Source organism: Lontra canadensis, unplaced genomic scaffold, assembly GCF_010015895.1.
Source record: "Lontra canadensis isolate GAN:19392208 unplaced genomic scaffold, GSC_riverotter_1.0 scaffold1, whole genome shotgun sequence".
Classification (NCBI taxonomy): domain Eukaryota; kingdom Metazoa; phylum Chordata; class Mammalia; order Carnivora; family Mustelidae; genus Lontra; species Lontra canadensis.
Genome location: NW_022630995.1, coordinates 25,892,268 through 25,915,574, shown reverse-complemented (window position 1 = coordinate 25,915,574; position 23,307 = coordinate 25,892,268). Strand labels below are relative to the sequence as shown.

At 51.7% G+C, this 23,307-nt stretch overlaps 1 protein-coding gene across 1 annotated transcript in view; it reads right to left on the bottom strand.

The window, feature by feature from the left end:
• Positions 1-5,496: 5,496 nt before the first annotated feature.
• The window catches only part of LOC116876458 (sec1 family domain-containing protein 2-like), a 326,707-nt gene continuing 308,896 nt past the window's right edge, over positions 5,497-23,307 (bottom strand). The window contains exons 5-6 of the mRNA XM_032873001.1: positions 17,314-17,433; positions 5,497-6,941 (exon numbers count right to left, since the gene is read on the bottom strand). Coding sequence (XP_032728892.1) covers positions 6,849-6,941; positions 17,314-17,433 — 213 coding nt within the window. The 3' untranslated portion in view covers positions 5,497-6,848. The remainder of the gene's footprint in view (positions 6,942-17,313; positions 17,434-23,307) is intronic.

Below are 23,307 nucleotides of genomic sequence, written 5' to 3'. Positions count from 1 at the left end.
GTGAGAGTGTGTGTGTGTGAGTGTGTGTGTGTGGGGGGCAGGGAGCGAAATGGTATCCACATGAAATTCAAAAAATGTCTCAGTTCAAAGGCACTAACAAGTTTCTCCAACTGCTTCTTGCTTGTTTTTAGTTTTTTTTTTTTTTTAAAGATTTTATTTATTTATTTGACAGACAGAGATTACAAGTAAGCAGAGAGGCAGGCAGAGAGAGAGAGAGCAGGGAAGCAGGCTCCCTACTGAGTAGAGATCCCGATGCGGGGCTCGATCCCAGGACCCTGAGATCATGACCTGAGCCGAAGGCAGAGGCTTTAACCCACTGAGCCACCGGGTGCTCCAGTTTTTCTTTATTTATTTGTTAGAAAGAGAGAGAGAGAGAGAGCACAAGCAGGGGGAGCAGGAGGCAGAGGGAGAAGCAGGCTCCCAGCCTAGCAGAGAGCCCAATGTAGGACTCAATCCCCGGACCCTGAGATCATGACCAGAGCCAAAGGCAGAGGCTTCACTGACTGAGCCACCCAGGCGCCCCTGTTTGTTTTTAGTTTTATTCTTTCTGTGTGGTTGTATAAATGATGTCCAGTGAATAAGAGGTTAAATTTTATGTACTCGACAATGGTCTTCTCCTCATGTTCTGGAATTAAAGAAGATGCAGAGTTTTCCTGGGGGCTTTAGCTCAGAAAGGTGCTGAGCAGGGCTGTACCTCCATTAAGGACTGCCACACTCCAGTCCATCTGTTCTCCAAGCCTGCGGACCTCTGGGCAGGCCTCCCCTCCTCCCACGTGAGCTTCACTTCCTCACTTCCTAGAACGTCATGGCTGCGCCCCACTTTTCCACTCTGCGGCACTCGTTCTCTCATACTTCACTTAAGAAGTTTGGGTGGGTAGGGGGTCTCAGAGTTCTCGTCCATCCAGGGGTATAAAGTGTTATGTGAGTGTGTGTGTGTGTGTGTGTGTGTGTGTGTGTGTGCGTGTGCCAGAGAGAGAGAGAGACCTTGCTGGAAAGCCCCAGGTCCCAGTTCTGTCCAGTGTTTCAGGCTAACTTAAATATTTATAGTTCTGGAATCTACCATATTTTCTTCTCACGAATTTAGCTTCGTGTTTCATTACCTTTGCTCATCTTTTTCATTATTAGTATTTCTTAATCCCTGTGTGTTTATTTTAAAATTTCTGAACTGCAACCATATGGTACAGAGAAACAGCCCTCTCCGGCCTAGGTCGGGGAATGCCTCCTTTGCCACCCGTGGAAGGAATGGAAGGGACAGGAGTATGGTGGAGAAAGGAAAGGAATTAGAATTTACTGAGCATTTATAATGTGCCAGATGATGAAGGATCTCCTTTAATCTTTTGAAGAATCCTATAAGGAAGAGAATACTACCACTCCCATTTTAAAGACAAGAACACTGAGGCTCAGATCACATCCTGTGCTTAGGGCCACACAGGGAGAAACAGGGACTGTTTCTGTGTATTGAAACCTGTGTCTGGCTCTATGGGGTATCTGAAATAATTATGTTTTCCACACCAACCCCACAGTCCATTTTTAGTTCTTCCTACAGACAGGGAGAAGGGAGGCTGCAAAGAATTAGGGAGTTGACCCACCTCTTAAGAGGCAGATTCAGAAACTGCCCCCCCCCAACACACACCCGGGAGTGTCCGAAGCCACAGCCTCGTCCCCAGGCATCCGGCCACAGCTTCCCAGCTCCTCTCCTCCAAGCAAAGCGCCCCTGGGTCCTCTTCTCTTGTCTTGAAGATGCTGGTCCTCCAGGGCCTGCCCTTCCCCCTCACCCTCTTCCCTCCATCCTCCTTGGTGGCAGCCCTGGGTTTGTGGCTCCTCCCTGGCCCCAGGCTCCGGGGCCAGCAGCATCTGCTGTTGCCATCAGCCTCGCTCAAGGGCCTCCAGTCCCAGCTCGGTAATAAAGACGCAGGCGGGGGCGGGGGTTGGGGGGGTGGGGCAGCTCAGCCCGCAGCCCGTCAGCCCCACAACCGGATCCGTGTCTGTCTTGGTGTCTGGCTTTCGAGTTTCCTCCCTGCCGCAAATCAAAACCATTCGGAGTCCTCTGCAGCCTGCCCGGCTGCGCTGTGTGCAGGGGTGGGGGCACCTTCCCGCCAGGCTCTCGCCTGCCCCAGCCTGCTTGGAAGCTGGGCGTGTGCACAGTGTGCCCCTTGTTCTGGAGACACAGGGGATTTCGACATTCGCTTTACACCCCAAGAGGGAGAAAACAAATGTGTTTGGCGAACAAGCTTGTGGGCGAAGCCCTCACAGATGAGCAACCGAGTAACCCCGGGTCCTGCTTGTGCAGGGGTGAGGGGGGATGGGGACGGCGCTGCAGAGTCTCCCCCTGTAAGTCAACACTGGGCCCTCAGGGGATGGGATGGCCCAGAAGGCATTACATGGCTTTATTTATTACAATAAATACACCAGGAAAACTCCAGTTTTCTGCACTCCCTTAAAGTCTAAGGAGAGAAGTTTTCTAAAAAGTTCTCACTATCCGCATTAGCTCACTAATCTGGGGGGGAAGAGAAGAGGACGAGGGTTATTACTGGTTGTGGCAAGATCCCAGCCACCTCACCTCCCTTCTCCAAACCCTCCATCATCTGCTTTTGTGTTTAAAGATCCCCTCAAAAGAGAGACGGAATTTCTTCATGTTTCTCAAGCAGGGACGGTGGACGGCGCTCCTAACACCGGGTTGTTGGTGAGATTCTGTTTCTGGGAACCGGGGTAAAATAAATCATAGTGGTCTGGAGGGGAGCTTGACGGAATTCGTTGTTGTTGGGAAAACACTGCGATGGGTCGGGGCCTGGTGTAAGCAGAGCCATTCCCATGGGCCCGTTCTGAGCACCTCCAGGCCGCTGGGCCCGGCGCTTGCGGGAAGCGGGCCCCAGGAGGAGGGTTTGCAAAGGCAGGAGTCGGTTGCTGCACCATCTCTAGGGCTCTGTCCGTGGTGTTTATACCGAGGGGCCGCGAGGTCCTTGCGGAGGGTGTGCATTTCCGCGTGCTTGTTTTGGCTCTGGCCAGCCAGAGTTCAGGTGGAAAACTCTCTGAGCCAGGCCCGAGAGAGGAAACCAGCGCTGCCACTCGGCTCCGCCTGTCACACCACCTCCAGGCAGCCCGAATGCCTTCGGCCCACTTGCATGTGGTGGCTGTGGGCGTCCGTCTCAGGGGGCCCCTCTCAGAAGCCACGCAGCTGCTCCGTGTAAGGGCCTGTTTAGCCACAGCGATTCCATCTTGGGTTAAACAGTCATTTTGTTGTTTATACAGTAAAACTTAAACTGACCCTGCACACCCCCTCCCCAGGGAACTTACTTAAAAGTAAGCCCGGGAAAACAGTCCCAGGGAATAAAGCCCAAATACAAGGGTGGGTCAGGCCAGGTGGAGACATGCAATCAGTGGGGACACATACTGTCTCCCTAGCTACCAAGGAATGTGGGTCCCGCCTTTTGGGCGCCAATTCTGACCAAGGTGATAGGCTAGCTCAAAAGTCTACTATAGGGTAAATTATAATTCAATTGGTCACTTATGCGTGACCTAGCATGACTGTGCAGCTTTCTTTGTGTGTTACAATCTCATTGGTCACCTGTGCGTGGCCAGGCCCAACCACATGGCCTTTGCCCTTAAAAGCTAGTCTGTAAGGCAGAGGGTCATCACCTCTTTGCAAGAGATGGCCCTGGCCAGTCAGTTTGATTCTCAATGCTTGGTGCGAAATAAAGCTCTGCTTGACCTTCGCTTTGTCTCAGTCTCACTCCTTTAATCACGGATCCATTAGTGGGGGACCTTTCACTCCGCAATCAGCGTTTCTGGCGGAGAAATTTCTCGGAGGGACGTGAGGCCCTGCGGAAGCAGTCATCAGACGGTTACTACCGAGCATGGTGATTCTCACGTGCCCTTGGCCCGCTTGCCCTTACGTGCCGTGTTCTTGCCCTTACATGTCCTTATTTCCGCTCTCACAGCAGCCCGGTGAGGCAGGCCCTGTGACTGTCCCGTTTCACAGTCCCCTGAGACCAGGGAGGCAAGCTGTGGGGTCGAAGAGCCCGGGCTGCAAACCCAAGGCCGCTGGCTCGGCCTCTGGGCTCTACTGTCTTGGAAGTCTGGGGGACCGAGGAGTTACCCCTTCTCTATCTTCTCCTCTCCTTGTGGCCCCCGGAAATGCCTCTAGATTTTCTCTTCATTTGACATTATTCTCCTGTGGAGGCTTGACCATTTTGTGAGGTGACTTTCTTGGCATCCTGGTCAGACCCCACAGCCCTTGGCGTCACGCGCCAGTCGCTGTGTCAGGGATGGTGGCCGTCTATGTCTAGTGACGTAGGTACCTTGCAGGAGCGAGCCGTGCTTTCCAGACAGAGGCTCTGAGGCTTGATGAGCCTCACGCTGGGTTTGAGCGCTCGCTGTTCACACCTTCGAAGGAGCTCAGGAGCATGATCCGTTTCTCCCTCAGCCTCTCCCGCTCCTGGGCCCTGAGCCCAAGAAGGAGGCAACCCCAGACAGGGTTTCGGAGGCCCCGTCAAGGGGCCAACATGCCACTTCCCGAGTCCCTTCTTTTTCCCCATCTGTTGAAGGCCCTTTGTAGGATTTATACCAAGTTTCCGTTATGCTCCTGCTTTTAATTCAAGGAGCAGGGCTCTGTCCCGCGTCTCCTACCTTCTTATTCAAAACAAACTCGAGTCACCGTGAACTTTCTCTTATGTCTGGAGCCTTCTGCCCCTTGGTTGCCTGCCCAGCTCAGTTCCTCCCAGCAGCAGAGATGGAAGAAGGTGGTTGTAAGCCCAACTCGTGGCCTTTCCCCCCAGCACACAGAGACTGCCTTCGGGGACCCAGCCACGGCTAGATGACAACATTTACAGTCAGGGACTTCCTTCCTGGGTAATTCCGGATTAGAAGCTTTGTGGTATTCTTTTCTAAAAGACAAAATTAACTTGTAAAAAATACATGAAAGTTGCAAAAGTGTGACACATGTACAGGTTTGCTGTGGAGAACATTTTGACAACGCTGGATTGAGAGCAAGACTCTCCTCTTCTGAGCCCTCCCACTTGTACTCGTTGTCTCCACAAGTGTCCTTGTCACTACTTGGTAACAGTTTGGTTTTTAGGTTCCTTTGCATACAGACGTGTGGCGTAAGACTTCCCCTCGAGGGACGCCTGGGTGGCTCAGTTGGTTAAGAAACTGCCTTCAGCTCAGGTCATGATCCTGGAGTCTCGGGATCGAGTCCCACATCGGGCTCCCAGCTCCATGGGGAGTCTGCTTCTCGCCTCTCATGCTCTCTCTCGCTGTCTCTCTCTCAAATAAATAAATAAAAATCTTAAAAAAAAAAAAAAAAGACTTCACCTTGAGTAGATACTCACACAGGCCCAGAGGACCGGGAGAAGAGCCCCAGAGTCGGGGACATGTCTGGTTCCCTCCCCCTCACCGGCGTGGCCGGAACTCAGCAGAGTGCCCGGAATGTGCCCCTCAATACGTGGAAATGAAAGAATGCACACACTGACACAGTAACAGCGTATTATTATTTTTTTTATTTTTAGAAAATAAAATTAAATCTCTGCTTTAATTAGCATTTCTTTCTGGCTATCGCCATTTTCTCCCTGACTCAGATTTGAACTTCTAGATCAGGGGAATGAAAGAAACATGGGGTCTCTATTATCAGTGCCACTGGTGGGAACATACCTGGACAAAAGAAGAAGAAGAAGAAGAAAGGAAGAAGAAGGAGGAGGGGGACGGGGAGGAGGAGAAGAAGAAGGACATTGGTGTCTATAAAACCTACTTTGATTGCATCTCAGAATGATTTTGAACTTCACAGTTTTTTCATTAAAATAACATTATTTTATAGGGAACTAAAATCTGAGACACATGAGAGTTTTAATTTACATTCTACTTCCCCCACCTGTTTAATCCACTCTAGAACAGTTTTTCAGGTTTCTCTCTTCATTACACACATCTTTTAGAGACGCTAGTAATTTTCCATGAACCATACACCTACAAATGTGTGGGTACCAAGCAGTTCATTTTTGCCAGAGTTCTTAAATAATTTCACTAGTTGGGTCTAGGTTTTTCTGCTAGGACCAGAAGGAAAAGTGAGACAACCCGAAAAGAGAACTCTCTATTTCAATAGAAACACTAACTCATAAAAGTCCCAGGGGTTGAGGTTCTCATCTAGACCCCCTGGACCAGATGCCCTAAGGGGGGCCTTCCTTTGGGAGGGGAGGAAAGCTTTTATGGGCAGAACCAGCCCTCCAGTCAACCTCTCTCTCACTACTGTTGCACATAGACTGGGGACCCTGCCGCGTGAGCTCAAGGGGACAATGCAGCCCTTTGTAATGACAGGCCCAGTTATGAGGCAGGGAGGCTACCAGCAGGGCCCTAGCTGCTAACCCCTCCCTTCCTTGCCTTTTCAGCAAGCTCTCAGATCGATTCGCAACGTTCCCTCCCCAGTTACATAATCTTAAGGGAAACCAAACTTTCTTCACACTCATAATTCTAAAGCACGTCTAATTTCTTGAGCCACTGCAGATCAAATAGCTTGTAAGCTACCAACACTTGCCAACAGGCGTTTAGGTAGAATTCAGGAGTTTGTAGCATGAATCGGGAAGATCACAAACAGAGGATTAAGCAGAAATGGGAATTATGTCGAATAAAGCCAGCTGAGAGTGAGATACCTTCAGAAAAATGAATAAAAATACAATTTTTTTTAAAGACCCATTTGCAGTCCAAGTAAAGCACTTTGCTACATGGTTCTCAAGACGTCTGGGGCAGAATTCCATCCTCCCCACAATTAGCAGGAGGACGTGGGGTCTGGAGGTGTGTCTTGAATGGCGGCGGGTAACAGGACAGGTATTTCCACCTTGGGCAGGTGTCCTCTTAGCAGCCGCTCAGAAGCCAAGGTCTGGATGCAGCCGGTCGGTAGCAAACAACAGCTCAGGAATGTTAAGTGGCTTCAGGAGTCGCGTGGACAGCACGATGACCTACCAGCAGGAGGGGACAAACACACCGCAGACAATTAGGGAAGCCAGTCCCAGGTTATCGGAGGATGAGAAATAAAACGCAATGTGTTTCTCCGGGGGAAGGCATGGAGTGGGGCACTGTGGAGAAAAGGCAGAGGGTGGCAGCTTGGACGCCGCTGGATCCTAGGGTCCTGGGTAGAAGGAGGGGTGCACAGGCGGGGAAGGATGGTCTGTGGGACAGTGGGGCTCTGCTTCCTGAACCGTCAGCCAGCTGGCACTGGGAGTGGCCGCTGAGCTGAATCCGATCATACCGAAGCCTTGTTCCGGTAATTTGACCTCGCTAGAGAGAAGGTTTCTCTTTTCTCCAGGGAGCCTTTGCTCCTTCGGGGAGCCATGAGAAGGCACACCAAAGGGGTGGATGGCGTTGTGGGTGACGGTGATGATGACTGTGTCAGTTTCCTAGGACCCAGAGCTAGGTGGCTTAAATAAGAGAAATTTATTATCTTATAGTTCTGAATGCCACCAGCCCAAGATCAAGATGTTGGCCTGGTTGTGAGGGAAAATCAGTTTCATGCTTTCAGTTTCCTTGTGTCTCTGCATGTCTGTCTCTCTGTCCAAATGTCCCCTTTTTATAAGGACACAGTCATATCAGATTAGAGCTCACCTTAACAACCTCATCTGAATTTGATCGTCTACAAAGACCTATTTCCAATAAAGTCAGATTCACAGGCACTAGGAATTCAGACTTGAGCGTCTTTTGGGAGGGGGGCACAAGTCAGCCTCTAACAATGATGGGATCAGGATGGTATAGGCTAACATTGATCGGTTCCTGTGATGTGCCACGCACTGAAGATGATCTCACTTAAAATCCACGTAATCGTTATCACAACCGTATGAAATGGGCACATTTATTATCCCTGTTTTGCAGACAAGGAAAACCAAGTACAGAAAGGTTAAATAATGTGTCCAGGGACACACAGGAGATAGTTGGGCTAGGATTCCAACCCAGGTAGGCTGACTCTAGCATCCAAGTGCCTATCCGGTCACTTTGGTCATGTCAAGGCGTCTGGGCAAGGCTGCTTTACTCCTCTAGTCCATGGAGACCTTTGGGCTTCTCTGGCCTGTCATTGTGGTGACCTACCTGCTTCCTTTGATCTGGATCCTTCCTCTGGGGTAGATTTTTCTTTGTAGCAGTGGAACAACTTATTCCTTGGATCTGTGATGTGCTGGGTAAGGGCTAAGGGCTGGTGAGGTTTTGCACAGGCGGCTGGGTGAGGACCTGACTCTGGGAATGGAGAAGGAGGTCCTAGAGCCGGAACTCCACAGCCTAGCACCCGAGCAGAAGGGATGGCAAGGCGGGCAGCCAAACTGGCTTCACCTAGCCCTATTGCCCGGGATTTGCTTGCTGACACTACACATTTCCCTGTCTCCTCCTTCTGTCCCCACCCCCTGCCACATTGTTTCAGGTGCACCCAAGCCAATGACGTAACCAACTCCCAGCTCACGGGTCAGAAACAAGAGTCCACACTCCAATGCGGAGGAAAGACAGATGGGGCCGGAGTTGAGGGAGGAAAGAAGAAAGCATTTTAGAATTTTCTTCTTCTTGTTAAAGAAGTGAGGGCTATTAAAAAGTTTCCTGTTTCAAACAAAAATCAGCCCTTGCAAGCAGCTTTTTTATTGTTTCTTGAAAGAGAACGATCTAAAACAATATATGCCTAAAGTCAGCCAAGTTATATTTTTGGCAGGAAAAGAAATACTGCAATCTGCCCTCGCAGTTGTCCTTGAACACCAGGGGATGAGAGCTGGAGGGCAGCAAGTCAATATTAGCACCCCCTAATGCTAGAGGCATAGAGACCATTTGAACACGTGGCTCTGGAGAGGGTCTCCCTCGCCAAGCCTAACAGTCGGCTAAGAATGGGGGCGCCCAGGCCAGCACACTCGTCGGAGCCCTGCAGAGCCCAGCTCCACTGCAGACTGGCTGCGTGCCCCCGGGAAAGCCACTTCCCTTGGAGCCATTCTCTGCATGTCCTAGAAGGAGAACAACAGCCCGAGCTGGCAGCCTTGTGGTGAGGAGTACATAAAGTTGAGTGTGTCCAGCACAGGAGGCACTCAGCCGTTGTGAGCTGCTATTTTATCGTGGTCTTTTGATCGGGTCACAGGTCTCCTTTTGAATGGGATAAAAGCTAAGAACTTTCTAGAAAAATACATGTCTGTTCACACACACGAGATTCTGAAGATAGTTGTAGATGAGGTTTGTGTTCAACTAGGAATCATAGGCCACAAGGTAAGAAACCCTCATTCAGATGTTTTTAAAAAATGTGTGCAGAGAAACAGAAGTCCGTCACACACTCTCCAGAAGTTGACTCTTGGGAGGCAGGAGAGGCCCCTCTCGGCCCTCCTGTGACTTGCCGGCCCCTGGCCACCACTGCTGGCCCTTGTGCTCCTTCCTGAGTCAAAATGGCAGATTCCCCTCTGGCTGAGGCAAGGGCAAGCATAAGGGCGAGTGGGAGCCTCCCAGGATGTGTAAGTCTTGTTGGAAGGACTGAGGAACTTGGAGAGAAAAGACTGTCGACTCAGTTGATGATGACACTTCTAGAGCAGCGAAAACCCAGCAGAAGGAATCCATCCCTCAGACGGTGTGCTCGGCTGCCAGCCATGGCTGACGGACACAGTGGCTTCCATGACCTCCCCTGAGCTCGATCCAAAGACTGGGCCCCTCAGATATGAACAGGCAGGTATCAAGTATGAGGGCTGAACCAGGGGGTGACCAGGACATGCGTGGGGAGGGCTGAAAAGAAACCGATGGGAAACCAGGGCAGTGTGTGGAGGGAGCTAGGGGCTCTGAGGAGGCCAGAAATCTGAGACCAAGGACTATTGCCCATTGGTGCAGCAGGTAAGAGCACAGACTTAGAAGTCAGACCCTAGCTGGGCCTCACTGTCCTCATCTGTAAAGTGGGAATAATGCTCTCCACCTGCCATGATTTATACGAAGGTCGCATGTGAACATGTATATAAAATATTTAGTGCAGCTGACAGGCTCTCAAGGGGCTGGAAGGGGTACCTATATGATGGTCTTCATTATTGTCCCCACCTTGACTCTTTCCGTCCCTCTTGCACTCCCTCTGTCTGGCTCACCGCAGGCACTGGGGCCAGTGCAGGGGAGGTAGAGTGACCTGAGCATCTTTCCCAAGTGTAAATCTGACTGTATTAGACTGTATTACTTATCAGCTTAAAATCCTGACTGCCTCCTCACCCCCCTTTGGTAAACCCAACCCTCCAGAGAGAACATTCTAGAACTTCAGAATCTGATGGCTGTTCGGCACTCCATACCCCACCCCCTGACCACCCCACCCCCTTCACCAGCAGTTGGCACCCTCTGGCCTCCCTCAACTATCTGCAGTTTCACGGGTGGAACTTTGCGGATGCTTCTTTACCCGGAACATGAGTCCCCCTACTCTTTGCCTGAAGACCTCCCAGTCCTTTAACCATCTGCTCAGGTATCACTACCTCCAGGAAGCCTTCCAAGACCACCCCTCCCAAAGACAGAGTGTGTTCCCATGGCTGTTGGTATCACACTCTACTCCTTGCTGCCTTCCCTGAGTCTTTCCACTATTTCTTAGAGCCCAGTGCCTGAAATACAGAGGGTCCTTGGTATCATGAGTCCACGAATGATGAAATGAGTGAACAAAGACGGTCAGACAAGGAAGGAGGCAGTGAGCTTAGCAATGGTCAGCAGGGAGTTTCTCACACTGGGGGGCTCTAATGAAAGATAGCTCAAATAGCTCTGGGAAAACTATTTCAAATCAGTTCAATGATTTGTCTAAATTTCCTCCTGGGAAGCACAAGGAGGGCGAATGCTTCATTTACGCTGTTAGAGATGAGGGTCCTTGAGAATTTTCCCATCTTACGCATCTTTTCGTCTTCAGACGCATCTGAGCATTCGCAGAGGTTTTCAGCCCACCCAACCAAGACCTTTCTTCATTGTTTGACGAATATTGTTCTACATACTCTAAAAAATTAGCCAAACGGGGGACAAAAACGTGGTCAAAAATGAGAAAGGAAATGTTTAAAAGAATCTGGGATTGGCCTGTTAGATGTAAGATGAAGATTTTACAGTCATCAAATGTGCGGGGGCAGGCACATTTAGCGTGAGCAAATTCCTTCTAGAGAACTGGGTCTTGTCCAGGCAGCCGAGGGCACTGATGAAGACTTCCGTCTGTGAGGCACAGCTCCCCAGGGCTCCCCACGGCTCCCCACGGCTCCCCAGAGCCTCTCGTGTCAGCAGGCCCAGGGCTCGTGCAGGAGCGGGGCAGGCTCCGACAGCGGCCAGCCCCTCGCGTTCTCCCCATGCCCGGCCGCCGCGGGCTGTCCCTGTAATCTGCAGGTGCCAGCATCTTGCTGTTCTATTTCTGCCGAACTCGGAGGAAGCAGGGCAGTCCAGGATCTAGATTCCGGATCCATCTGATTTCTAACACTGTGAACTGAAAGGAGCAGGGGATAAAAATGGGTTTTCTCCTTTTTTCTTGTAAACTTGCGAGATTCTTCCCAGTAAAAGTAGCTATTTACAGGCACCGGCAGGCACGCTCCTCCCCTCGGTGACCTGCTTTGTGAGCATGGAGCGTATTCGGGGCACTGCTTACCCCCGCTTGCACATGCGTACACACACTCTCACACGTGTGTTAAATGTAGAAGGTTTGGGTCGTTAGGCTGTGGGATAGTGGATTCATGACAGGGACGTGACACGTGACCAAGCTTTCTGGAAAACTCATCGCGAACTGCCTGACTTGCTTTCTTTCACACTGCCGCTGCGGTCCGGGGACTGTGCTGCCAGGGTTCCCGAAGGACCGTCAGTGGGACATTTCAGATCGCTGCCTCGCCTTTGTCCCTTTGGGGGGTTGTTTAGTAAGAAGTCACTCGAGGGGAAAGAAGAAGCAAACCTCACAGTGTCCTCACGTAAGAGAGAAGGACAGTGTGAAACGAGAATTCTAGGAACACGTGTACCGCCGTCCGGTACCTGGATCTGTGTTTTCTCTGAAGTTTCTGGTTTGGATGATAAGGTTCTAAGCTAATTCAGGCAACAAAGATAAATTTAAAACCCCCTTGATGTTTTCCTCAGAGTAATAAAATAAATCGAGGGTGCCTGGGTGGCTTCGTGGGCTGAGTCCAACTCTCAATTTCTGCTCAGGCCGTGATCTTAGGGTCGTGAGACTGAGCCCCGTGTTGGGCTCTGCACTCACTGTGGAATCTGCTTGAGATTCTCTCCGTCTACCTCTCCCTCTGCCCCTCCCAAGCTCACTCTTTCTCTCTCAAGTAAATAAATACATGTAAAGAGAAAAAAGAATAAAATAAATCTAGACTGAAAACAGAAAATAAGGAAATCACTGGCCTCCTCTCCCTGGGCCTTTCAATCAATTTTAGAATAACCCGGAGCCAGGTTTTAGAGCCAGGATTTAAATATCCCAAGCCCCAAGCAAAACTGTGTGTATGAGCATATTCTTGGTCTACTTTTTTTTTTTTTTTTAAGATTTTATTTATTTATTTACAGACAGAGATCACAAGTAGGCAGAGAGGCAGGCAGAGAGAAAGGAGGAAGCAGGCTCCCTCTTGAGCAGAGAGCCCGTTGGGGGCTCGATCTCAGGACCCTGAGATCATGACCTGAGCCGAAGGCAGAGGCTTTAACCCACTGAGCCACCCAGGCGCCCCTACTTTGTTTTCTCTATTACATTCTCACTACATATACAGCTCCAGAAACAGAGAGCGGCTAGAAACTGGGTGAGAACATGTGCCCGCCAGGAAGAGCAGTGGACGGCAGGCCAACTTGTCCACGGTGCTTTCCTCTGTTTCCTGAGCTAGCCTTTCCCTGTGTCCTCTGGGAGGATTTATGCTCTTCCCACAATCTCGGGCTTCTGCGAACCTCTTGGCCCCCATCCAGCCAGAGTTCAGCCTGCAGAGCCTTCTGGGCATGGGGTCCCACAACAGGCAGCAAGGGAGATGGGGGCGGGTGCCAGGCACATGCACTCCAGAAGCTTCCTGCCTCATGGTTGGGGCTGCTTGGGTATGGTGGGGGGAGCTGTCTCTTCGATCCCTTTTTTTGTAGTTGGGACAGAGGCCCATCTCCAGCTGCCCACTTTTTCTCATGGGCACCTTGACCACAACCAAGGGCAGATTGTGGAGGAAACACGCCCTTTTAGAGTATGACAGCAGTTCTATGACACTAGCAGGTGTGGATGTGGTTTCTGGAGTCCATGTTTCATGCTACCCTTGTCACCTTCTGTGGAAGAGAATTCATTTCTGGATGGGCCTTAAGTGGGTTCTATGAGTTTCCTTTGAAGAGCAGGTCCCTGAATGCTTTTCAATTCTTTTCCATGAGAAACCTGTGCCATCTGAGGGAATGTCTCCCTCTACTAATTCCCACCATGGCACCGTCAGTGTTCCTGGCACCCTTTTCTCTGGCTGGAGTTCTCATGTTTAGCATCAGTCATTCACTATTAGAATGTAAGTTCCACGAAAGCAGGCACGAGTCTGGCTTGCTCACTACTCTATTCTTAGCATAAGAACGGTGCTTGGCACAGAGTAGATATTCAACAAATATTCATTGAATAATCAGCAAATCCCACGTAGTAGATGTGATGGTAGCTCCTGTACTTGGGTCCCCAAAGCACCCATGTAGATATAGAGAAGGTGTGGATTCATAGGAATTGATACAGAAGTCAGGCTCGTTTTAGTTGCCCATAATGTCAGGTATGAATCAATAGGTTGGTGAATTCTCCAGAAGAGTTACTTTTATCTTATGCTACAATAAATAAGCAAAGTTTCTGATGATCAGTATTCAGCATTCAATGAACATTCATGACACCCAGCAATCCTGACTCTATTTGAGGGGTTGGGTGGGTCTTTTTTTTTTTTTTAATTTATTTTTAGAGAGGTGAGGAAGGGGCAGAGGGAGAGGGAGAGAGTCTTAAGCTGACTCCGAGCTCTTTACAGAGCTGACGCAGGGCTGATCTCACAACCCTGAGGTCAGGACCTGAGCAGAAACCAAGAATCAACCGCTTAACCAACCGTACCACCCAGGCCTCCAGAACTGCTGGGAATAAAATAATAAAAAAGCCTGAAGTCCTGAGCTTGGAGGGGAGCAAGGAGAAAAGATCCAAAAGCAGGCATTTGACTCTTGGGAGGCAGTAGAGGCTCCTCTCCTGCCCTTGTGACCTGCTGGCCCCCCGCCACTACCGCGGGCCCCTGTGCTCCTCCCTGAGTCAAAATGGCAGATTCCTCCTTGGCTGAGGCGAGGGCAAGCATAAGGGCGAGCGGGAGCCCCTCAGGATGTATAAGGCTTGTTGGCAGGACTGAGGAAATTAGAGACAAAAGGCTGTAGACTCCATTGATGTCGACACTCCTAGAGCTGTGAAAAACGAGCCGGAAGAATCCCTCGGACGGTGTGCTGGGCCTTGTTGGCTGTGGGGGTGATGGGGAGGAGCGGGCTCCAACTGCCTCTGCACTGACCAGTCCACACTGAGCCGTGGCTCTCCATTCCAGCTGAGCATGAGAGGGACAGACAGAGCGGGGCTGAGGACAGCCACCACCCCCGTCACTCTCAGATATACGTCATGGGACTTAAAAGCCTGGGTTTGGAGAGGAGCAGACCCAGGGGAGAACATGTGGCTGAGGGACAGGCCCGATTTGCCTGTAAATTCCTTGGGGCCCAGGAGCTGGAACCAGCACTAATGAGCGAGGCCCTAAGGAGGCAGATTTGGACTTATCTAGGGGGCAGAGTCCTAACAGTAAGGCCCTCCAAGACCCAGGTAGGGTGCAGGGGGAGGGGTCAAGCCCCCATCACTGGGGGTGTTCCCGTGTAGACGGGCTAGTCAAGACAGAACACGAGTGTTTGCTCACACACGCCCGCTGCTCACATCGACGGTCACATCTGAGTCAGTTTCTTGGTTGAGGTACACAGACTCAGTAGAGCCGCTGCCTTTCAGTCAGGTCCCCTGTGTTCTCCAGAGACGTCGAAGTCAGAGCCGGCAATGGCACCAGGAAGCCATTTTTGCGGACAGCTAGAGCAGCAAGGCCGCCATTTCCACTGCACGTCGTAAAGGCGGGCAGCTGCTCCGTCCCAGGTTTGGGCCCAGGGAGCTGCAGACCAAGGCAGCGTGAGTGGGCTGAGGTCTGAGGAAGGGAGCCCCGCTTCTGCAGGCATCACTCCAGCGAACATTCGGGTCATTCCCTCCTTTCAGGAGCTTGGAGATGAGGGGCGCTATGGTCAGTAACGCCTCCCCTGTCTTCCTTGCTGCCTCTGGGTCCTGCTGGGGCCGTTAGCTCCTCGGGGGAACTTCTTGCACCATGGACACACGGCAATCACGGCGGCTCCTTCAGCCCTGAATTCTCTGAGCAGCTCCCTCTGCAGATGACCGAGCCCAGGGCCGGCTTGTAGCAAAGCCCCTGCAGACCCCGGGTCTGGGTTGTCAAACTCGGTTTTGAAAACGGCTGCCTTTTATCCTTCTAGAGCGGGGATAGCGTGTCTGTCGGGGTGGCACAACGCAGCACTGTTCTGGAGTGCTGAGAATTTGGTTCCCCTCGTTAGGGGCTGGGGGAAGTGTGCTTTCTGATTAAAAAAAAAAAAAAAGTCTCGCTCAAAAAGGCAACTGCTTGCTAAATGGGTCCTTGAAATGGCTGAAAGGGTGTTAGATGAGGCAGAATTGACCACTTGGTCAGAAATTTCACCAGCTGTGGTCAAGGCAGGTGGAAGTAAGAGCAGAAACGGTCACAGCCGATGACTGGTCATTCCCCTGTTCAAGGACTTGCTGCAGCTGCCGAGACGCTCAGGTCCACTCCTCAGCTAGGTGTCTGGAGATCATAGGACCCGGGCCTTCTCTGCCTCACGGGCGGTCTGGCCTGCTCTGTAGCCAATCAGGCCCGCAGACCAGGCTTCCGGAGCTCCTACCATGTGCTCAGGCTTGGGGAGCCCCAGCTTTTGCCCTTATGGAATCCACGTCTGCTCGAAGAGATTGGGCAGCAAACAGGAAGCAGGTGGGCGTGCAGTCCAGGGTGGCACGGCCAAGGGCAGAGTTTGGATTCTGGCAGTGATGTGGCTGAAATGGAGACAGAGGCCCGCTGGGGTGGCCAATCAGACGTGCAAAGTCATGGGTACAGGTGGGAGCCAGAGCACCACTGCCCCCAGTGCCACATCTGGGCCAGACTCCCCTCTGCTTGCCATGTAGCTCTGGGGGACGGGCCCCTGCGTGAGCCCGCATTTCCCCCCAACACATGGCACCTGCATCCTTTTGCTTTCTCCATACTACGGAAAGCCTCCCAGCTGCTCGCAAAAGCCGATGATAAGCTTCCAGAAGTAAGTCTCAAACGGGGGGTGGGAGGCGAGAGTTGGACTCCCTGTCTCACAGCAGGACAATTCGGAGGCATGTCTTCCAGACTCCTCGGGCCCCCAGAGGACAGAGCCTTGGCTGCCTACAATAAGGCACTCTGTTCTGGCTTTTCTTTCTCTATGGTCTGTCTTCTCAGATTCCCTCACTTCTGCTTCTTGGGATCATCTCCCACTTTAAACCACCTGCTCTCATGTCCTTGTCACATGGCCTGTTTGGGGGGAGCCCAGGCAGGCAAGGACTTCAAGTCTTACTGAGTTACAGGCTCTGTGCTCCCAGCCAGATTAGAACTTCCAGAGGCAGAGGCTCTCCTTCTCTTGGAGTCCCTCCCCTTGGGATCCTGTTGCCCCAGGCCAGTAGCTAAAACCCTCGTGCAGAGCAGGGAGCTGACCGCCCAGAAATGGCTGATGTGAAGGGCAGACACCATTTATGGGGAGCTATGGGACAGGCACGGTGCTAAGTACCTTCCCTCCCCTTATCTATCTAAGACTCACAGCCACCCTTGCCCTGTTCCCTCTATGAGAACATGGAAGGCTTTGCTCTCCCAGATCAGCGGGCCAGTGAGTGACAGAGGCAGGATTCAAAGACAGACCTACATCATCAAGAGGTAGGCCACTTCCAGGGAGAATGAGCGGGCACGGGCAGGAGGTGAGAGAGGAGAGAGAGACTACATCTGTCATTGCATTGACGTCGCACCTTGAGTAACAACTCTTGAGTAACTAAAAGCAAGAGAATAAATGCCCTTCAGGAATCGGGACTGGGGACAAGAGCAGCTTAGCCCTTGAAGCCCAGAGGCAGGCGTGGACTGTACGGGACAGCTCTCCTCCCTGTGTCCCCAGCAGGAGGACAGCTGGCTCAGGGGCAGCTGGAGGGGGAATCTGACAGGGCAGGAGTGGGTGGGAGAAGGAAGGCGGGATGGAGCCTGGGGAGAGGTGCTGGGAAGCTGAACGAAGGGCCCTTGGCCACCCTCCCGCTTGTGCCTCAGGACCCTCCTTCACCGTTCGCAGAGGCCTCCGTACCTGGGTTCCTGGCTTCAGGGACGGCACGAGGTCTTTGATCATCTTGGCTTCTGAGACTGTGACCCCGCCAATGACGAAGAGGATCAGGAGAGGGTGGTCGCTGGGATGAGGACGGCTCACCTGCAAAACAGACCCTCATGGGCTCGAGTGGCTGGTGTTGGGGCAGAGTGCCGCACAGCGGGGCGCCTTCTCCCTTGTCCCTCCGTGGGGACCCCAGGGCTGTCGTCCCCAGTGCAGGTGACATACACAACCCTTAGAAAGATGGTGATTCATTAAGGATAGGATGTGTTCGTGGGTTTTAAACCCACTGACCAGGAAAACCCATACCACATCTCCTTATTGTACCCTTTTGAATATTTTATTGAAGGAAAGGTTAAGGTATTACAGTTATTAAATAGGAAGAGAAGACTGAAGGGCAACTTATTAACTCCTTCCTTTGTAGCCTTCAGGTCTGAGCATAAACATGCCCCTTACTCATTACAGAGCTCTGTTGATTTCCTTCAAAGCTTGCCACAGTCTGTGGTTATCGGATTTGTTCCTTTGGTTTGTTTCCTTATCGGCCGTCTCCTCTTCTAGAACTGGGGATCTGGCTCACTGCTGAATTCTCAGCTTACTTAGTGCCATTTCTGGCAGCTAGCAGGTGCTCAGTAAACATCTGTGGAATGGATGGATGGTCAGAGCCCTGGGGAGCTGGTGCTGGAGAGGTAAAAAGATGCGTGAGCCAACCACCCGCCCCGGGAGTTTCTCATCTAGCGCAGACCTCACGCTCTTACCTTCTGCAAGCCAACCTTAGCTGAGCGCCTACCCTTTGAGGATGGCCCACTGGATGTCGTGCGGAATTATCTGATGCCTCATGATTTCCCCAATAAGGCAAAGTCTTACATACCAGAAAGAGAATGACCCCCAGAACCCCTCGGGAAATGCAAAATGACCCACACATAGTGCCCATTCTGAAGACAGAGCCCCACCTGGAAGTCAGAGCAGGCTCTGGGAGGAGTGGGCACGAGAAGTGTGACCCAAGTACTAGAGGCAAATCGTTACCCACTGGGAGGAACAGGCGGTGGGTGGAGGAGTGGGGGGCGGGGCCAGGACAGAGCCCATGGCTTGTCATGGCAGGAAGCATGCTGCCAGCTCCCCTCATGGCCACCTCAGCCCAGGCTTTTTTTTTTTTTTTTCTTATGATTTTATTTATTTATTTGACAGAGATCACGAGTAGGCAGAGAGGCAGGCAGAGAGAGAGAGGGGGAAGCAGGCTCCCTGCTGAGCAGAGAGCCCGATGTGGGGCTCGATCCCAGGACCCTGAGATCATGACCTGAGCTGAAGACAGAGGCTTTAACCCTCTGAGCCACCCAGGTGCCCCTCAGGCCAGGCTTTGACTCCGCAAAGGAAGGGTCCACAAAGGCAGGGAATGTACACCCTCATTCACACTAACTCCCAAACCGCCTTCCCACGCAGGTAGTGCCCGAGCAGGAGCAGGGTGGGCAGCAGACCCACAGGAAGCCCTTGCTCCTGCCCCTGCTCCAACTCCTTTCCCAACTGGGTTCTTCTGGCTTCCTTGCCTGAATATACCCACTTCTCAACATCTTATTTTAAAAACGCTTAAAAAGGGAATACATTCAGTGTTTCCAGTTACGTAAGTTACTCTTTGGCTTCTGGAGAAGAAACTCAAAATGGAAAAAAGGAAGGAAGGGAGAGAAGGGAGAGAAGGAAAGAGACAGGGAGGGAGGGAGAGAGAGAAAGAGAGAGAGGGAGAGAGAGAGATCTAACCTTTTCCAAAACAGGTGGTGGTGGATACTGGAAACTCTGATCTGCAGGAAAGACTGACTCCTCTCCCCTCCCCCCGGCTTCTTGCCCTGTCGCTCTCCTTCCCCCGGACTGCATTTGTTGGCCGCTTTCTTCCAAGTCATGTACTACATACTGAGGACCATCCTGCTCGTGTCCTGCTATTCCCCTGAAGTCCCCATGGCCATCATATGTAGGAGTCAAGGGACACTACTTTGTCTTCACTGAACGGGTCATTTCTGTGACAACTGTCACAGTTGATGACGCCCTGCTTGACTACTCTAACAGCACTCCCTGTTGGTGGTTCCTTCTACCTTTTCTGATCCTTTCTTCTCAAATTTCTCCACAGGTTCCTTTCCTTGGTCTGCCCCTTTAAACGTCCATGTTACTTTGGGCTCTGTCTTTGGCCCGTGGCTCTTCTCACTCAATAGGTCATCCCCGAAAGAGCTCACCTACTCATTCACCTTCAATAGGCTTTTACATCCTTCCCAAATCTATGTCCTCCACTTGAACACTGCCACTGAGTTCCTGTGGACATGCCCACCTGGGTGTCTCCCAGGATCCCCAAACTCAACAGGCTCCAAACCTGATGTCTGACCTAGCCAAGTCTCTTCCTCATGTTGGCTTTCTTTCTTTCTTTTTCTTTTTTTAAGATTTTATTTATTTATTTGACAGAGATCACAAGTAGGCAGAGAGGCAGGCAGGGGCAGGGGGAAGCAGGCTCCCTGCTGAGCAGAGAGCCCAATGCGGGACTCGATCCCAGGACCCTGAGATCATGACCTGAGCCGAAGGCAGAGGCTTAACCCACTGAGCCACCCAGGTGCCCCTCATGTTGACTTCCTAACAGCATCACCATCGGCACATGCCCCTGAGCCAGACACCTGACAGTCACCAGGGACTTTGCTCTCTTTCATTTCCCAGATCAAGCCTCTTCATTGTATCCCCTCAAATTTGTGGATCTCTCCTGGACTTTCATTGTCCCTATTCTGGTCAGGCTCTCATTCTCTCTTCCCTAGATTACTGCCACAGCCTTCTGGATCATCTTGTGCTGCTCTGGCCGTCCCCCCATCCGTTCTCCTTCCTGCCCGAGGAAGCTTTCTAAAATGCAAACATTTATTGCTGAGCCTAGGGAGCAGTCTACTAAACATCTGCATTATCTTAGTCAATCCTCAAAATAGCTTTTGGGGGCAAATACAATCATGGCTGCATTTTTCAGGTGGGGGGTTTTAAGTTTACACCCAGTAACTCAATTGTGCTGCAAGGGCCGTGCTTCAGAGGCCCCTCGGCTCCATCGCGTGCTTGCTCTCTCCACGAGTCTTTGAGGCTGAAGTTCGAGCTCCCTCATTTAGCATGGAGGGTCCTTTCAGTGTGGCTCTCCTTTGTGTCTCTATTTCTATCTTCCATGCACGCAGTTTGCTGGAACCCTTCACGAGAATTTGAGCCACACCCGACTGCATGGTATTTGGGGTTTTTTGGACATTTTGGTAAACACAGTATGCTTGATTGAACATTTGCACCGAAAATTGCATTTATCACAGTGTTCGGTTTGATTTGCTTCCACAAAATAAACAAAGCCATCAAGACATGGAAAGCTTGTACCCTAGAGTCCCTCTTGTGCCCCACTCTCCTGTCACAACCTCACCAAGGGTAACTACCGCCTTGACTTCTGATACTTGACATCGTACTTTGCTTTCTCTACTTGTCTCTAAGTCCTGGAAACTCTCCATGCCAGCAGAAAAGATCTGGGGCCCCCAGGCATTGGCTGGGAGCACACCGGTATGCTTTGGTCTCTGTCCGTGCCCCCTAGAGTTATTCGGTATTTAAAGACCCCCCCTCCTCTTCTGTACCTCCTTCCCTTTTACTCTCTTTGAAAAGCATCCTCTCCTCTGAGAAGTTGTCTCTCCCCATCTCTCGACTCCTGCCCCATGACCTGAATCCGACCACACCCCTCCTGGCCTTGTCAAGTTGGACTGCGGCTTCTCACCTCTCCTAGACCGCAAGCTCCTGGAGGGGAAGGATGGATCGTATTTCTCTTCGGATTTGGGGATTTCGGGCTTGGAGCACAGACTATGCTCATGGTAAACTTCCCACAAATGTCGCACGAATAAAATAAATGCATGGACGAATGAGGAAGACCAGCCAGCTCACTGGAGGTATCCTTCTTCTCTTAGAGATCTTTAAGAAACGCTTTCTTCGCTTCGAGTGTGATGTTTCCTGGCTGGGAAGCTAGCCTGAGGTTCCTTCCAGCCCTGCAAATAACTGTTTCTCACTTGATTCTGGAAAGAAACACAACTGGCTCCAGAACATCAAGTGGGACAGTATGTTCCGAAGACATATGCTTTCCATAAGACAATCTGGGCTCCGAAGTCCGATGCCAGAATCTTGGAAGGAAGGATCGAAAGATGAAAGGGAAACAAAGAACAGTAACAACAAAGAACAATGCCCTGGGGCCAACGAGTTGAGCGATCGCTGGGTTTGGTACACATAAAAGGGTCCCATTCATGTTTTGGTTTCTGTTTAGATTTACTTTTTGATACCAGACTTTCCTTGTAGAACACGCCCAGTGGACAGGCTATTGGGAGGCGGAGTCTTTGGAAGTCTTTTCCATCAGAATAACACATTCCTTACAATCAGGCCCACACTGCAGCGTCCCCGTGTCTGTGAGTTCCCGGTATAAGGGACAAGGAAGAGGACAGATGTAAGCTGTCGCAAATGCGCAGATTAATAAAGCGAGTGAGACTCCCTGTTCTTTCATTTTCTGAGCCTTTGCTGGCTGAGATTTCGGACGTGGGTTCTGGTCAGAGAAAACAGTTTCCCTCCACCATCCATACACCCGAGCCTATGCAGGTCCAGGCTTTGGGCACCTTCTCTGCAGCTGTGGGCCCTGAGAGCTCTTTGCGGTCCCGATTGGTTTCGGTGAGCGGGGGTTTCCTCCGCTTCCCTCCAGGAGTCCTGGGAATCCTGCTGCTGATTCTCCTCCACTCGGCTTCTCTGCACGTGTGACTCCTTGGCCCCCAGCCCCAGCAAGGGTCAGGCCCCCATCCTCCAACAACGGCGGAGCCTTCAAGAAGGGAGTGAGCCTGACAGGAACTTTGGCCTCAAAGGGGCACTGGGCCCTGAGGAGAGGGGTGCCGACTCCGAAGATGGGTTTGGCAATGGCTTTCCTCCCGAGCGCGGCCACCACCGCTGCCCAACACTGTGGGCTGAGCACGGTGCTGCTTACTCAGTTATCCGTCCACTCAACAAACACTTAGTGAGCAACAACTACAGGGCACCACGAGGCTCCAGGCATCAGGGATGTCAGGGATGTGGCCACAAGCGGACCAGACCAGCTGCTGGTGCAGAATTTCTATTTCTACACAAACAGAGGATGAGGAAGAAGGCCAGCACTCTGGTGAGGAAGGAAGCTGGGAAGGGCTCTGGAGGAAAAGAAAGCAGGGGGTGGGGTGAGCGGGACACGATGTGACACAGAGAATCAGCGAAGTGGGTAGAAGCTCTGTTTTACAGCTCGACACAGGGAGGCTTGAAGGGCTGAGTAAGTCGTTCCCAGTCTCAGTGAGCTGGACGGTGAAGACTAAAATCCAAGTTTCTCTCACTGCAGAATGAAGCGCCTTCCACAGCCCCCCATTTATAAACAGATCTTCAAACCTAAAGCTTTCTTGCTAGCTTTCATCTCTCAAGGCCGAGCTTCTCATTCCTTAGCAGCCTCGGCCAATTAGCAGGTTCCTGCTGGAAACTTCCTCACCGAATCACGTCGCAGAAGGTCTCCACACGGGCAGCAACACTCCGTTGTTCAGCTTGACCTCCCTGCCACAGCTGCTGCAGTGGGTGCCTTCCTCTTTCTGGAAACTTCCCCCACTCCCTCAGTTTCTCTCCTGCGCCCCTGGAGTCTCCCTTAGAGGGCTCGGCTCGCTTGACCTGCTCCATGACAGGCTGTGTCCCCGACTGCTCGGGCCTCTGCCCCTGCTCTCCTCCCAGACTCCCTTCCTGGTGACCTAGGCCCCGCCCACGGTCCGTGGCTCACCTGCCCCCGTGGCCCCAGATTGCTCCCATTGGCCCAGGCCCTGCGGAGCTGCAAAGCTAAACTCTCAAACGCGAGTCCTCTTGCTCTCCATTCCGCTTCTCCGTCAGAGAGAATGTGAACATCGTTCCTGCAGTCACCCCACACCAGGCCAATGACCCCAGGTGGTGTCTTCTCATCTCCTGCATCTG